The sequence below is a fragment of the Gnatocerus cornutus genome, chromosome 7, assembly GCF_029298725.1.
Source record: "Gnatocerus cornutus isolate USDA-ARS CGAHR chromosome 7, icGnaCorn1.1, whole genome shotgun sequence".
NCBI lineage: Eukaryota > Metazoa > Arthropoda > Insecta > Coleoptera > Tenebrionidae > Gnatocerus > Gnatocerus cornutus.
Window position 1 is genome coordinate 15,158,653 of NC_142239.1, and position 16,047 is coordinate 15,174,699.

The following is a 16,047-nucleotide window of genomic DNA, read 5'->3' on the forward strand; positions in this document are numbered from 1 at the left end:
GCTTGTTCTTCGCGTCATTTTCCAGCCTCCGTCTTTGATTTCTGCTTATAATCCAAGGTAAGTCATGTTTTTAAACTCCTTTAAATCGATGTTTAAACAGTCTTATAGTCGCCGAAATGGAGAACTTAGACAAATTACCCTCATGTTCCGAGATTTTTCTGTATCGAATGTCCACTATAAATCCTGAATTCAGCGTATCCGCTTATTTCGCTAAATTCAAGAAACTAGAAACAAATATGGAGCGGGTTAAGTTTGTTTATAAAGATTTGAAAAAGCACAAGCTGTTCCCAAAGATATCCAAGTTTGGGAAGGATGATAATTTGGCTAGGGAACATAGACAAACAGGAAATAAGTACTACAAAGATGGCCAATATGAAGCGGCGTTTCAGCTGTACAGTGATGGGCTGTTGGTAGCGAAGACTACAAAAGAATTGGGCTTGATGTATGCCAATAGGTCTGCTTGTTTGTTCAAAATGAAGAAATATGAGGAATGTGTTGTCGTAAGTTTTTGTTAATTTTTTTTTATTGATATCTCTTTCCAAATCTGATCGTTTTTCTCTATAAGAAATGTGATGATAAATTTCTGGAAAATATCAGACATGAACAGTTTTTTCCTACAGTAATTTAGATTGAGAAAAAGTTCATTCACTTCTTTTTAAGTTATTTATTTGCTTCTACGTTTTAATTTGTATTTTAAAACCGATGATTTTTTAATTTCTTTCTAAATGAACATATCATTTTTTCCAACTACCAGGACATCAATAGAGCTTTTGAGAACAACTATTCCGGAAATTTAAGAATAGGTCTCTATGCGCGTCGCTGCAACGCTCAAAAATTAATGCGCATTTTCAAGAAAGATCCATACCATGACGAAATTCCAATGATCCCCACTGATAAAAGACATCCGCACATCCAGAGTGCCAGCGACGGCATAGCCATCGAAACAAACGAAAAATTTGGAAAACACGTCGTTGCAAGAAGGGATATAAAAATTGGAGAACTTCTTTGTGTTGAAAAGGCATTCGTTTCTTTTTTCAACAATGGAATTCACAAGCATTGCCATTTTTGTTCCACGTTGTGCTGCAATCCCATTCCATGTAAAAACTGCGGAATTCTTCTGTTTTGTTCAGACACTTGTAGAGATGCGGCGAATAATTCGTACCATAAGTATGAGTGCTTGATTTTGGGGACAATAATACATTGTGGTATGGATTATACAGAGATTCTTGCATTGAGAGTTGCAATTCTGGCTAGACCTCATTTTGATAAGTTGGAGTCACTTGGTAATGAAGACGGATTGTATCGCTCTGATCGGTACAAAGAAATGCACAATATTGACACAGAAGTGGCCAAACGCCCGATGGAGCAGTTATTTCAGTTTGCATTGGCTGCAGCCCACATGCATTTTTTACTATCAAAGAAAACTTCGTTTTTTAATGGAATTTCGAACAAAGAGGCTTTTGTGGATGTCATCTTCCGTCAGCTTCTCATCGCGTCCATACACAAATTGCCAATACAGGAAGACATTGTCATTTTTGACGAGTACGACCGCTATATAACGGCATGGGGCTTGTATCCTCTTACCAGTTTTTTCAAACACTCCTGTTGCCCCAATGTTGCAAATATCCAATATGGCTCGACCATGGTCTTGAGAAGCTTGGCAACCATCAAAAAAGGGGAACAGTGTTTTATATCTCATGGGTAGGTGGCCAATTTTACCAATCCCACCACTGATTTTTTTTGTAGGGTGACTTTCCAAGATGACATGCAAACGCGTCTACTGTATCTCAGTCGATTGTTTGTTACTTGCGACTGTTTAGCTTGTAAGAATTATCAGTACTTTTATTCTTATATCTTTCAATTCGAGCGTCCAATTTTCTCCGATTTGGAAGTTAACGAAATTGAGCTTCTTCGTCTAGCATCCCAGGTGTTGCAGAGAAAGGTAGATATGGTTAAAGGCCAAATACCTGTGCTGAAGAGATATGTCCGAAAACTTGAAGAAAAGGAGTCATGGGGTAACCTTTTGCAACTTCAAAACCTTCTAAGCGAGTGTTACATCCTGCTTGGTAACAAAAGATATGTCTAAGTTTTGTTTTATCATGTTTGTCGTTTGATTTTGTTTCATTTTTACTTACATTAATTTTAGTTATTTGTGTTGAGTTTATTTTTTCATTTTATGTTCATTTCATTGACATTAGTTTAAACATAAATTTGTATTGCTATTTATTTATTTATTTATTTTTGTTCCCATGCTCTTTTAATTTTCCCGCTGTTTTCATCTCTTATGTTGTCACTCCTGTCTTTGATTGCGCATCAATTTCAGTGTTTCCCAACGAAGTTCCAAATAAAAGTTCGTGAGATAAAGTGAAAAATGTGGGCCGAAAATAAACCGGAAAACTTATTTTCTGTACTTTCGAAGCTAAAGCCCCATTTTACGATATCAAATTACATTGATGAGTTTACTAATCTGAGTGCTTTGGAACAAGTTAACTACGTCTATGCTGACCTCAAAAAATATAATTTGTGGCCTAAAGTGAAGGCGGAGAAAGATGACACCAAAGCAAAGTCACACAGAGAATCAGGAAACAACGAATTCAAATGGGGCGACACTGAGGAGGCCTTGCTGTGCTACAATTCAGCAATTCTTACAGCTAAAACTTCAAAAGAACTGGCTTTGGGGTATGCCAACCGATCTGCGTGTCTTTACGAAATGAAGAAGTTCCAGGAGTGCGTAACTGTAAGTTGTAATATTTTTTCTGTGTCAACTTTAACTTCAAGTCACCACGACTGTTCTTAGGATACAGAGAGGGCTTTTGCAAACAATTACAGTGGAAATAAGAGATTAAAACTGATGCAGAGACGCATCAAAGCCGAACACGCCTTAAAAGTAGCAAAACCAGCAAAACCTCTCCATGAAAACATTCCAAAAATTTCTGGAAGACAAAAGCACCCCCATATTCTGTGCGCCAAAAACTCCATTGATATAAAGAAGAACGAAGATTTGGGGACACACATTATTGCCACGAGAAACATAGAAATTGGGGAAGTACTAAGTGTGGAAAACCCTTTTGCTTTCCATGTAGAAATAGAACAAAACCGCTGTGACACATGTATGAAATTATGTTACAACTTGATCCCATGTGAGAATTGTATCTATTTTAAGTTTTGTTCAGAAGCTTGCAAAGAAGCAGCTCATGAGTACCATAAATATGAGTGTCCATTTTATGGTGTCCTTGTGTCATTGTCAGATTACCCAACCATAATTCTTGCTTTGAGATTAACAATCTCTGCAAAAGACCACCCAGGAAATGCTTCTGAAGAAGAGAAGTACCATTCCGATCGGTACCAAGAGTTTGCTGACCTTCCACCAGAGACAGACAAGCGTCCCGTGGACGAGTTACTACAGTTTGCTATTACTGCCGCTTTGATCTTTGATCTTCTGGAGAAACACACTTTGTTTTTTGATGGAATTACCAATAAAGACAGATTCAAGGAGCTCATTTTTCGCCATCTTGAAATTGCGTCTTTGTACAAATTAGGAGTATGTGGGATTTGGCCTGAAGAACCACTTCAGAACATGAATCCTATTATTATGGCTTGGGGCATGTATTCATTTAGTACCCTTTTCAAACATTCTTGTTGCCCCAACGTTATTTCCGTCCAGTATGGAAATAAAATGGTACTCAGAGCGCTGAAAAGCATAAAAAAGGGAGAACAGTGTTGTGTTTCTTATGGGTATGGACACGCTATCTCATCATGGTATCCGTTAATTGATTCGGTTCCAGGGTGTCCTACGTCAAACCGCAGTCAAGAAAGAAGAGACAATTGCATGTTATGAAACATCGCTTGCATTTCTGCAGGTGTGAATCCTGTGAAAATGACTGGAAAACCTGGAATGATCCTGTACCTTTTAAATTTCCTTTGTACCTTGACTTAGGGATCACCGTGTCTGAGACCTCGATTTGTAATTTGAAGCAACGACTCTTTGATGGTGATGTTGACGCTGCTCGGGAATTTTTGCCACTTCTTATACAGGGACTTAGGCGGTTGGAGCGTTTTGAGCCTTGGGGTAATGTTCAGGAATTAAAGGAACTGGTTGCTACTTCCTACAGGATTTTTGGGAACAAATTGGTAACCTTCTGCGCACATTCTGCTATATAACTTTTTTATTATTTTTTTTATAAAATTTATTTTTATTTCATCAATAAAATGTTTCCACTGACTTTTTTACTTTATTAGGTAATGGTTTTACAAGTGAGTAAAGTTAATCGGTACGAAGCAACTTTGTCTTCGTGTTGCCTACAAATTTTTTTCTCGTTTGTATTTTAGACTTTAATAAGTGAAATGTAGACAGCACTCAGTACCTATGGCGTTATTCTGTGATGCCTAATACGGAATAACAATTTCAGGAACTACGTAATTCGATAACCTAAAATATTTCTTAGTACTCCATCAGAAAGAGAAATGGCTGATGATGGTACCTATTGCAAGTTGAAAAAGGACCTGTCCTCTCACTATTTAAACGAAAAGTTTTCCGATGTGGTCTTCAAGATCGAAGGAAGAAGATTTCACGCCCATAAAGTACGTATATTCAAGTAGTTTTACCCTGACGATGTTCTTGTTTCTTTAGTTCCTGCTAGCCGCAAGAAGTGAGTACTTCGAAGGCCTTCTTTATGGAAATTTCAGGGAACCAAAAGAGGTAAGAAAACCCACTTCAAGTTTGCGGCTTTGCGTGGTAACTTATTTCCGCTACTAAATTTAAATTCTTATGGTGAATGATTCCAGGAAGAAGTGGAATTGCAGGTTGATGAGGCTGCTTTTGAAACGCTGTTGAAATACATCTATACTGGTATGTCTGCTGTTTTATGTACAATTTTGTTATTCTTAAAATTGTAGATGATATTATTGTGACACCTTCCAATGTTTCTGAGAGTTTAGATGTCTTAATTTTGGCCAACAAGTACCTTATGATGGATCTTCAATCCATGCTTAACAAAAAATTGGAATCTGTTATGACCCTCAACAATGTTTGCCAAATGTTGAATGTCGCCACTGCAAACGATTTTTCTTTTCTTGATCTTAAAAATTCATGTTTGAAGAAAATCGAAGATGAATCTTTACAATTTTTGCAAGAACAGGACACGATTATAAATGAATTAACACATGTATGTAAGTGAGACATTGATCGAATTATTTTGGTTTTTTTCTTCTTTAGGCATCAATTTGTTCCATATTTAGCCGAGACACTTTCTATGCTCCAGAGATTGAAATCTTTAATACAGTTTTTGCGTGGTCCCAAATGCACAAAGATAACTCCGTTTTTCAGTCTGATCTTATTAGATTGTCTTTAATACCAGCAAAGAATCTTGTTATGGAAGTTTGGGACAGTGGGACTTTTCCTGAAAAATTATTGCTTGCCGCGATTCGTAAACAATTACTTGAGTTGGAAGAAATTCGCAGAGCTCGCCGATGTATAATAATTAAAAAAAAACAAACTAACTTTATATTGACCACTTTCAGATTATGATAAAAATTTTGTTTCTGCTGATCAAGCGGAGATTATTTCCAACCCTGAATCGCAACTGTTGACAAATCAGCCCAATTATTATGAAAAAGTACGACTCAATTCTAGTTTGATAGTAAAGTTGAATATTCCTACGTGGATTAATTGTATTCGGATTTCGCTTTCAAAAGAAATGTAAGTTTCTGGTGTTATATTTAGTGGCGACTTAACTGAACCCGTTAGGTCGTCGTTTTACTTTTACGTGGAAGTTTCGGATGATCAACAGACTTGGAAGCGGATAATTGATTACAGTCAATTTTGTTGTCGTTCTGAACAAACTTTGTATTTTGATCCCCTCATAGCAATATTCATTAAAGTAGTACCAACCACTGGCTCTCATGATGTAAGTTTCTGAATCTGCGATTAAATTTTAGTTTGTTTTGTGTAGGTGATTTCCGTGAGATCCATACAAGCAAGCTACAAGAGTGCAGCTCCACTTTTTGAGAATGGAATTTTACGGCCAGAATTCGACAATATTGCTACTGTCGCTAATGGGGCTACCGTCTTGACACAGTGAGATGCCTTTATTATCGTTGATCTATACATGTTGTCTTTAGCCCTCACTCGCAGTTATTACGTCGCGATTCTACGGATGTAAGCCTACGGAATAACTACACAAGTCATAATTTAGTTCAGCTTGGGTTTCCTCAAACTGCTCAATGTATCACTATTCAGTTGAGTAAGTACTGTAGTCGTTTTTGGATAGTTCCGGTACTCCAATTTTTTTGTTTTGTAGATCAGCCATACCTTCTTTCAAGTCTTTTGTTGCTTTTATGGGATTTAGAGAATGCAGGCTATGGTTATTATATTCAAACTTCCGTTGATAACCGAAACTGGAGTATATTAGCAGACTTTCGAAACGACGTTCGGCGTTCATATCAGCTAATTCATTTCAGTGAAAGACCAGTTGTTTTCATTAAAATCACCGGAACTTCGAGCGCCCATGATAATGTTTGTATGGAATTGTGGTAATGTGCTGTTACGCTTTATGTTCTAGTGGGAATTTCGATGCTTTCATTTTGAGTGTCCGGCTGTTAATATCGCGGGTGTTCCATTGGAGAATAATGTGGATTTAAGACCGCAGAACTAAGAAGAGAAATGGTGGATGCGCGTTTCATTTGGTTATTTTGTTGTCTTGTTTCTCTAGTTTTAGTTGGTTTCATATGATAAAGTTTATTTAAAATAATGTTTTTCTCATAAGCTAACAACACGTTTCTACACTCTAAGAGAGTTTTGCAGCTTGTGGAAAATCATCTCTCGCTTAAAAGGTATTAAAAAACGAAGTCATGTAATGTCATTGCAAGATTTTTATTAATTCAGCAACAACTTTAACATTAATACTGTTTCCCAACAGCATATATTTTTGCCTGTCGGTCAGACTCTCTGGAAATGAAAAGCTTTCAGGAAAGCTCATTAGTCTGCTAATTTCCCAAGGCGTAAAAAATCGCAGTTTTAATTTCCGTGCCAATTCGAGATATTCTGGCGCATCTGGCTTACACACTGACAGCTTTTCAAAAATTGCTTTGACGACGTCTTCAGAAACTTCAGTGAAGACGCTGCCTGTACCTTCTAAGTACCTTCCATAAGCCTTGGTGAAACAACAAGAATTTTTAGAGTTAGAATGACAAATATCCAATATCTTTGCATACTTCCTCAAGATTTTGTCTTCTAAATAATAAGGTTCTAGATTTTCGGAAGAATTTAGAATATCACTGATAGGGTAACAAATTTCTTGGCTCCAACTAGGAAGTTCAGTTTTCTGTAAACAAAAAAAAATGTTTCTAGAGTTTGTTGTAGGTATAGGTGTCCTTACCAAAGCCCCAACTTCAAAACTAAACTTCTCAGGGCCCTTTTTCGCCACGCAATAGTACCTATGTCTACTGTTAGGCACCCCAATTTGATTGGGGCTCAAGATAAACTCCTGCCAAACAAAACCACATTTCTCCAGGGATTCCACAAACAACTCCCTCATTTGTGAACCTTCAAACCCTTTCACATTCTCAACCAAAATATTCCTAACATTCAGTTCCGGTAGTATTTCTAAAATATGCAAGAACGACTTTGTTCTGTCATCCAGGACATCCTTTTGTAGTCCATTTCGCGTGAACGGTTGACAAGGAGGCGACATCAGAATCGTATCCACATCCAGACTATTTATAAATTTCGGTGTGAGACTTTGTATATTGCGATTGAGTAATAAAACGTCTGGAAAATTGTGTTTATAGACGGAATTTGCGATGGGGTTTATGTCGATGGAAGCCTTTATTTCGCCCTCGACATCGCTACCTGTAAAATGTCAAATTAACGTGGAGTTTACTGTGATTGAGGGGGGTACATTTTAAGGCGAAGTGCATGCCGCCTATGCCGCTGAAGAGCTCAAGAACTTTCATGGTTGGAATGGAATGACGTACTGAAAATTTAAGGTTACGTTTCCAAAAGTCATCTAGAAATTGTGGTAAAAAAGTGAGCAAATACTAATAATTACTTCATTTCAATGTCCCCATATTCAAATTACATAATTTACAAATAGAAAAAGTGAAAAATTAAAATAAAAAATGATGATTTTGAATTTCACCTCATTGGATAGAATTGTTGCGAGACGATAATTTGTCACATCGCAACGTTTATTTATTAAAACCACCTAAACTGCCATGAACAACTTTAGTTAAGTTTGCAGTCAACACGTAGCTTTAACCGAATTAAAACCGTTACGAAAATCTTTACTTTTTGCTGCCTTTTTTTCGAAGTAATGAACTTCTTATCCACTGCACCCAACGCGCAACAGCTGACTTTGACATAACCAACATCTGTCAAACTCTCCAAAACAGAGCCCTTCCCCAAAACGCGTTGTAATCAAACTAATTAATGCTAAAATGTTAATTCCTCGTGAAATTCCAGTGTGAATGGTGTCAAATTTGGTTATGGTGCTTGACGAAACACCACAATGTTTCGTAGTAGAAGCTGGTTTGGTGGTGGTTGGGGTCGCCCCAAAAACCCTCATTCCCTGGAACATCTAAAATACCTCTACAACGTCCTTTCTCGAAATCAAACAGTATCTGAACACAACCGTGGACTTTTAGTGGAAACTTTACGCTCCATCGCGGAAATTTTGATTTGGGGCGACCAAAATGACTCGTCTGTGTTTGAGTAAGTGCATAGTAAGGGATTTGTGGGGACTAATTAGGGGGTTTTAGCTTCTTTTTGGAGAAGAACATGTTGTCGTTTTTTTTACGTATAATGAGACAACGGAGCGGAGGCTCGAGCTATGTTTGCGTCCAGTTGCTTCAAACGCTTAATATTTTATTTGAGAATATTAGGAATGAGACGTCGCTTTGTAAGGGCGTGGGGTTTCAAAATCAGCTACTAATTCTCGTTTTCAGATTATCTGTTGTCTAATAACCATGTAAACTCCATCATTGTACACAAATTTGACTTCTCTGATGAAGAAGTGATGGCTTACTACATCTCGTTCTTGAAGACTTTAAGCTTGAAACTGAACGCCCACACGATTCACTTCTTTTATAATGAAGTAAGTACAGTGAAGGGTGCAGATAAGTCGTTATTATTGTGTTTTAGCATACAAATGACTTTCCTTTGTACACTGAGGCTATAAAGTTTTTTAACCATCCTGAATCAATGGTGAGGATAGCAGTGAGAACTTTGACTTTAAATGTTTACAAAGTTGAGGACGCCAGTATGCTTGCGTTTATCAGAGACAGGACCGCAGCTCCTTATTTTTCTAACATAGTTTGGTTTATTGGGAAACATATCCAGGAGTTGGACGCCTGCGTCCGCAACGACGCCGAGTAAGATCGCTTTTAAACCAAAGTTCTTTATTTTCAAGTTTTCTTTCAGCCACCAGTCTCAGAACCGTCTGGCGGACTTGGTAGCAGAACATTTGGACCATCTCCACTACTTAAACGACATTCTTTGTTTGAAAATCACGGATTTGAACCACGTTTTGACTGACCACCTTCTTCACAAACTCCTAATTCCGTTATACATCTACTCTTTGACCACAGTAAGAAAACCAGGCGCTGAAGCTCTGACCAAAGCCCTGACTCAAAAACTGAGTCTGAACGAAACAAACGGCGGAATTTTCCACGAGCTCTCCGCTGGAAAAGTATCATGCGTCGTTGCTTTATTCCTCCTTTCGCAAGTGTGTCTTATCATATCGCATTCGCCTCTAGTTCAAACTCTAGCTTGGATCATTCTTAAAACCGACAAATCGGTGTTTGAAAAAGGAGTAGAAAAACTGTTGGAGTCGTACGAGAATGAACTTGGCCAAAGTGGAAAAAGTGATGAGGCTAGTGGGTCTGAAATTAGTTTTAAAGACGACGTTGTCGAGGAGCAACGAAACATTACTGATGAGGAGAAGCAAAGATTAGCTACGAGCCCCATTGAAGGGGATACTGTGACGGATAAGCCGTTTTTGGAGACTGTTTATAACGCGCTCGACTGTTCAGAGAATGACTACGCGGCTCTTTTTGCTTTAAGCTTGCTCTACGCCATGGCATACAACAAAGGTGGTAAGAGACAAAACCGCGCATTGAGACTAAATCTCCCTTTCTAGGTATCATGCCGGATATTCATGAGCAAGTTCTTAAACCCAAGAAGACGTACACATCGAAAACGTCGTCGCGAGATGTACGATACACGTACAACACGCACTTAGTCGACAAGTTACTGTATATAGTCCTCCTGTCGTGTCAGCCTTCATGTCGCGTAAGACTGGTAACACTGGAGCTCGCTTTAAAACTTCTAGTGCAATTGGTAATGGCGGATGGTAAGAGTGTCCTCCTGGATTCCCATAAATCAACTATAGATTCCGCGAAGACGCAGAGCACGGCGCTTTTGCGCAACTTCTACAAAAGTGAAGAAATCTTCTTAGACATGTTTGAACATGAATACTGTGATATGACAAAGAGTTCGTTGAATGTGGAGTGGCTGTGTATGGATAGTGCGATTCTCTTACCCCCCACGGGGACCCCCATGACTGGGATAGACTTCACGAAGCGGTTACCATGTGGAGAGGTAGTACTGACTTCTTCTGATAATAGTTGTTACGTTTATTTTTACAGGTCGAGCGGGCTCGCCGGGCAATCAGGGTCTTCTTCTTAGTTCGTAATGTGGTGCTAATCCTCAATGGTGAAATGGAGACGCAGTTACCACTAACCAACCCCCAGAGCTGTGTCCAGATCGATCAAGCTTTGGACCTGAGTATATCTCGTTGTGTGTCAGAACTGCACGAATCAAACAATCGTTAAATTGCTCCGTCAAACCATCTGAGAAAGTGCTCTCTGCTTCTTTCATTTCTGCTTGTCTTGCGCTTTTGCACTTTTTGCATGCTTGTTGACTGTCGCACTTTCAGAAATTTAACGATTGTCTTGTTCTGCGGTATTCCTCTGAGAAAAACCCCCTAATAAGACGTTTCGTTTTGTTGCAGATAATTCGGATCTGATCGCCTGCACGGTGCTATGGAAGGATGGTACTAAAACGAGACGATTCCTAGTGATCGATGTCCTCCAATTGATTCTAGTGGAGCCCGACACGAAGAGATTGGGTTGGGGCGTTGCGAAACTCGTTGGTTTCCTCCAAGACATCGAAGTCACGGGTGATAAAGACGACTCTAGGTGTCTTCATATTACCATTCACCGGCCATTGTCGGGGACTACTACCAACAGAGTACCGCTTCTGAGTGCCAAATTTGTCTTTGATGACAACATCAGATGCATGGCCGCTAAGCAAAGACTCACCAAGGTAAACCTCGTCTGAAATTAGAATTAGAACATTATTAACATTTTTCCCAGGGCCGCATCAAGGCTCGTCAGAAAAAAATGCAGCACATAGCCCGCCTCCTGGAAATCCCCGGCCAATCCGGCCCCCCAAGCCCCGCTTTCGTCGGAGGCGGTCTCTACAATCGTCCCTCAGGACGTGGACTCCGAGATCGCCCCTTCGCTTTGTCCCGCGGTCCAGGTTTCGCCGCTCCCAGATGGGAAAATCCTCCAGGAGTCACACATCGAGCGGACGAATCCCGACGACACCGTGATAGCGATCCTAAAATTGCCCCAAAGAAAGAGGATCGTACTCCCAATCGATCACGGGATTCTTCGTCTAGTCGGACGAAGTCACGGGAAGGGTCTCCTCGAATGCCACGGCCGCGGTCAGAAGAGATTCCCTTGGAATTGATTAAAAAGCCACCGAATTCCATCATTGATATGGCGCCGAAAATTACGATAGTGCCGCGGCCGCAAGTTCGGGAAGAGGATGAAAGTGCTGCTAAGAAACCAGAAGAGGCGGACGTGACGATCAGTTCGGAAGAGACTTCGTTTATTGCGAGTCAAAGGAGGAATTCGAAGAAAGGGGGAGATGTGGAGACGGTCTAGGGGAAGGGGTTGTTGAGTTTAGTGTTGTCATGATTAATAAAAGTTGTTTTATGATATTTTTTGTTTTGATGACAAATCCAAAACCCTTTCAAAAGTTCTGAAATGCCAACATGAAAAAAAAGACGAGGCCTCCAATTCTGGACAGTTTTCCTTAAATCTTGTTAAATATCAGTGATGATCAACAAATTTATTGCTTACATTAAATAAATGTTTGCTGAGTGATAAAAAAGATAAGAAATAATGTCTTAACCACTCAATTTCAGTTTTTTTCGAAAATCGCCTCGCCACTTTCACACAATTACTCACGACAGAGTTATTTTTAGATTAAAAATTCTCCCATCTTGGAGTTACAAAGATCATGAATATAAGACCGAATTTATTATTAGTTTTCAGCCCAGATCAGCTGTGAAAATATCACTGTCACTTGGCCACACTCAAAATCAACAATAAACACATAAATTTAGCGAAACAGTAATAAATTTGTCGGCTGCTATCAAAAGCCGCAGTTGGTTTGTCTTTGATTGTTTTTATGTAATACAACTTGTGCGATCACTAAATAATTTGTTATTCAGTACTTTTGATGAAGAGGCTCGCCATTCAAGGACTTTTTCCTTAGAAAAACGTTAGATAACGTTAGCTAACAGAACTCCATTCATAATCAAAAGTGCAACTTTGCAAAAAGAAATTGTATAAAACAGCAAAAATCAACGAGGTCACTATTAAAAGTGATGTTACAAAACTGTTATTTTTTAGCGCGTTTAACAATAAGATTCATCATGGAGTGAACATTTTATTACCATCTGCAAAACCGTTACAGCATGACTCATGGCAAAAGCAAAAGTAAACCTTTGATGCAACGAGTGTTTTACATATTTTCACTTCCATATATGGTTCACGATTTAAAAGCGTAAAAATTCTACTCCACTTTGATTGATTTGTGTTATTCAATTATTTAATTGCTCTGATAAAGTGGCGGTATCATTATTTACCCAAATGGCGTCTTATCTTGGACGAAATTGTTTTCGACAGCCGCTAATGAAAAGTAAAATTCTATAAACAACAAGAACTGCGCTAAAAATACAGTCGTTTTGCGGGAATTTAATCAAATTTGACCTAATTCTCTTTGATCTATTGGAGGATTTCCTATTATGAATGCCTCTTTAATAAGATTTATTGTGAATCTAATCTGGGGAGTGCCAGTTTTGTTCGCTGAGTGAGAATGCACTTTTTGCAGGTCTTATCTTGGCACCTCACTAACCAGAAATGCTTCTAATTGACACATTTTTGCTGATAGCAATAATTACTATTAATTAGTGCTGAGATAATGCAAATTAACGATATGTAGAACGCGTGAATCAGAGGTTTATCAGGATTTGATAATTTGTAAAAAAATTTTAATCGTGACGAGTATTTTAATATTTAATTTGCTGCAAAAATGGTCATCCCGTCCAAAACTCAAGATATTACGAGTTCGCCAAAAACGAGTAAACAAATTGCGGCAAACTTCTGTCCAAACACAGAAACGCGGAATTAATGATTCTCACCGTTGGAATTTTTAAACAAACATAAAAAATTATCTTCCAATCAATAAACACCACTTATTAATCAAATTCTTACTTTAAATTCGATTTCCGAGAGGAAAAACAAGTGTGGATGGCGGCATCCAACACAATTACAAGAGGTCGCTCCACTATTAATTATAACAAGAATGTTGGACCAATTATGATAAAATAAATATTGACACGATGTCACACCATGTGATTTTAAGGCACTGCGAGATAAATTAATTAAAAACGAAAGAGGATTTTATATTATGTAAAGCTTGATGACTAAGAAAATCCATTAAATCTGATTTATAATAATGAATTGTAGGAAAATGGGCGTTCACGATTTTCATTGATAGAGGAACAGGCTGTCCAAGAAATTAATAATTTATCTTACGACTTTTCCATTCGCATGGTAAATATAATTGTGCGATTTGGATTTTGCTCAAATTAATATATTCCGCACGAGCGAGTATTCCAACATAAACAAACAGTCAGATAAAACGTAACATTTAATTTTTTACATTTTATTTATTAATCCTAACAGCATTCTTTCAATAACCATTAAATAACATAATACCTGCATTCATTAACTCTTGGCTCGTCTCAAACAAATTGCCATGATTAGTCGAATCTGATCTTCCTTCGAAAACAGATATGACCGTGAAGAATCTTGTTCTTTTTGTGATTTTCTTCGCAGTTCCCGCGAAATGTATCCAAAACAAATACTGTCAGCTCTCTTGCGACTATGTTGTGACGACATTTTCACACACTCTCTGTGACAGACAACAAGAGGTGACTAAAAATGGTAATTATAACATCTCAAATTTGATTTTAGAAATGCGGCCCTCATCCTCGATGCGGACCTGATTTTAAAGAAGTTCCTTTGACCGACGAGCAAAGACAAAATATTCTGGATTTACACAATGAGCTCAGGAATCAGGTGGCTACAGGAAACGAGACGAGGGGTGACCAGCCACCAGCCGCCAACATGAAAATTTTGGTAAGAGAATGTGTACAAAAATTCGCGAGGAGCGAGTTTTTCCTGTTTTGACCATTTCGTGGTTTGTTTTCCTTGATGGTCAGCACGAAATCTTCTGCAATGACCTTGCGGAATTATAATTGTTCGGCCTTCAAATGGTTGGAGATGGTCGTAGTACCATTTCCTGGATGTTCTGCATGCGTTTAAAGTTTGAAAATGATTTAATCCTTAAAAATAGATGGCAATAAACTGAGTTTTTGTGCGATGATAAGTGTTATTGGGTTAGAGTTATCTTCTATTTTTTTGGTCTATAATTGTCTTCGTTTTATTACTTCTGGGATGATTGCTCAATCACAGTGATTACGTTGATATGGAAACCTTGATGATGATTGTGATATTGTAAATAACAATTATCGCATCTTCAGAGACTCGTGTGGAATATATTACCACTTTTACTCTTGCAGACGTACAGTAAAGAACTGGAGCTGATAGCCCAATGCTGGGCCAACACTTGCAATGGTAACCCCCTCATTCACGACCACTGCCGAAGAACAGGTACAAACTCCCAACTCCAACCCCCGCGTCATTTCTATATTTTATCTTTCAGCCGACTTCGAGCATGTCGGCCAAAATTTGGGCTTTATCAACAGTTCTCTCCCAGAAATCAACATCGACAAATCCATGAATGAACTTACAATGTTATGGTACGACGAAGTGGCCATCTTCGACAGTGATTGGGTTAACGACACCCAAGACAGAGGTCCAGATTTCAAAGTGGGACACTATACCCAAATGATGTGGGCTGACACGTCCCAAATTGGTTGTGCCGTCACGTATTATTCGTCTATTTTAAATGAAATTACGTGGTACCAAATTGTCTTCGTCTGTAATTACGGCCCTGGAGGAAACTACTTGGGAGTGCCAGTGTACGAAGTTGGAGTTCCAACTTCGAATTGTCTTGAAGAGCCTAATGAGGAGTTTCCGGGACTGTGTGGAACCTCGAAGAATGTGAGCGATGATAACATGGATGTGGGATTTGAGTTCTTTGAATTAGAATAGCTTGTAGGTTTTGTATTTTGTTTAATAAAATTTCGGGTTGCCTGTCGTGCGTTCATAAAAGACCTTCGATACTCAGGAGAAAGCTATTAATTATCAACTACTCCGATCATTGATTACGAAATAACTTCATATTGTACTCATATTTTTATTTTGCGGCTGTTTTTATTCAAAGAAAGTTCTTAGAAGCGCAGCTATTAAAGCAATAATAAAAGGAATTTGCTGGTCAGGATAAAAGTAAAACCAGTCAGCAAAACGTTATAAATACTGTCATTAATAAGTTAATTAAACGATTTAAACAAAAACGGAATTTTCAATTTCAATAAACCTCAGTTGATACTTTGACCATTCATCACGTCAATAAGTTATTCAAAACACCTGTTCCAAGCGCATTATATTCAAATAAAACACATTTCCACATGTAAATTCAACTTGGAGTCATTAAATTTGAATGATGATTAATTCGAGTTTCAAATTGTTCACCCAACTGCTAAAATAGGTTTAACGTCCGTGATT

At 38.4% G+C, this 16,047-nt stretch overlaps 5 protein-coding genes across 10 annotated transcripts; 4 read left to right on the top strand and 1 right to left on the bottom strand.

Annotated features, from left to right (window-relative positions):
• The first annotated feature begins 2,371 nt into the window (after window positions 1-2,371).
• On the top strand, window positions 2,372-4,428 carry LOC148171471 (protein-lysine N-methyltransferase SMYD4-like). Its single transcript, XM_088042324.1, has 6 exons — window positions 2,372-2,737; window positions 2,798-3,735; window positions 3,786-4,131; window positions 4,240-4,294; window positions 4,351-4,360; window positions 4,410-4,428. The coding sequence occupies exons 1-6, from the start codon at window positions 2,372-2,374 to the stop codon at window positions 4,426-4,428; spliced, it is 1,734 nt and encodes a 577-aa protein (XP_087898450.1).
• On the top strand, window positions 4,391-6,749 carry LOC148171472 (BTB/POZ domain-containing protein 9-like). Of its 2 annotated transcripts, none has more exons than XM_088040775.1 (11): window positions 4,391-4,581; window positions 4,631-4,735; window positions 4,786-4,849; window positions 4,897-5,165; window positions 5,216-5,471; window positions 5,521-5,698; window positions 5,747-5,906; window positions 5,952-6,076; window positions 6,121-6,242; window positions 6,300-6,514; window positions 6,561-6,749. In XM_088040775.1, the coding sequence occupies exons 1-11, from the start codon at window positions 4,465-4,467 to the stop codon at window positions 6,651-6,653; spliced, it is 1,704 nt and encodes a 567-aa protein (XP_087896901.1). In that variant the 5' UTR covers window positions 4,391-4,464; the 3' UTR covers window positions 6,654-6,749. The 2 variants fall into 2 exon arrangements, with proteins under 2 accessions (XP_087896901.1, XP_087896902.1); XM_088040776.1 differs by having other exon boundaries at window positions 4,631-4,699.
• Window positions 6,750-6,855: 106 nt separating this feature from the next.
• Mt2 (tRNA (cytosine(38)-C(5))-methyltransferase) lies at window positions 6,856-8,281 on the bottom strand. Of its 3 annotated transcripts, none has more exons than XM_088040781.1 (4): window positions 8,139-8,281; window positions 7,899-7,973; window positions 7,377-7,849; window positions 6,856-7,322 (listed from the first exon to the last, which is right to left on the bottom strand). In XM_088040781.1, the coding sequence occupies exons 2-4, from the start codon at window positions 7,951-7,953 to the stop codon at window positions 6,858-6,860; spliced, it is 993 nt and encodes a 330-aa protein (XP_087896907.1). In that variant the 5' UTR covers window positions 7,954-7,973; window positions 8,139-8,281; the 3' UTR covers window positions 6,856-6,857. The 3 variants fall into 3 exon arrangements, with proteins under 3 accessions (XP_087896907.1, XP_087896908.1, XP_087896909.1); XM_088040782.1 differs by lacking the exon at window positions 8,139-8,281 and adding an exon at window positions 8,049-8,068; XM_088040783.1 differs by lacking the exon at window positions 8,139-8,281 and having other exon boundaries at window positions 7,899-8,031.
• A 51-nt stretch (window positions 8,282-8,332) lies between these two features.
• On the top strand, window positions 8,333-12,005 carry ema (C-type lectin domain containing ema). Of its 3 annotated transcripts, none has more exons than XM_088040777.1 (9): window positions 8,333-8,710; window positions 8,758-8,897; window positions 8,944-9,092; window positions 9,140-9,369; window positions 9,419-10,089; window positions 10,137-10,597; window positions 10,645-10,795; window positions 11,010-11,323; window positions 11,374-12,005. In XM_088040777.1, exons 1-9 carry the CDS (start codon window positions 8,508-8,510, stop codon window positions 11,947-11,949), a joined length of 2,895 nt encoding a protein of 964 aa, XP_087896903.1. In that variant the 5' UTR covers window positions 8,333-8,507; the 3' UTR covers window positions 11,950-12,005. The 3 variants fall into 3 exon arrangements, with proteins under 3 accessions (XP_087896903.1, XP_087896905.1, XP_087896906.1); XM_088040779.1 differs by having other exon boundaries at window positions 10,645-10,792; XM_088040780.1 differs by having other exon boundaries at window positions 10,645-10,783.
• Window positions 12,006-14,099: 2,094 nt separating this feature from the next.
• On the top strand, window positions 14,100-15,575 carry LOC148171475 (venom allergen 5-like). Its single transcript, XM_088041215.1, has 4 exons — window positions 14,100-14,288; window positions 14,332-14,496; window positions 14,940-15,030; window positions 15,083-15,575. The coding sequence occupies exons 1-4, from the start codon at window positions 14,151-14,153 to the stop codon at window positions 15,532-15,534; spliced, it is 846 nt and encodes a 281-aa protein (XP_087897341.1). The 5' UTR covers window positions 14,100-14,150; the 3' UTR covers window positions 15,535-15,575.
• The last annotated feature ends 472 nt before the right edge of the window (window positions 15,576-16,047 follow it).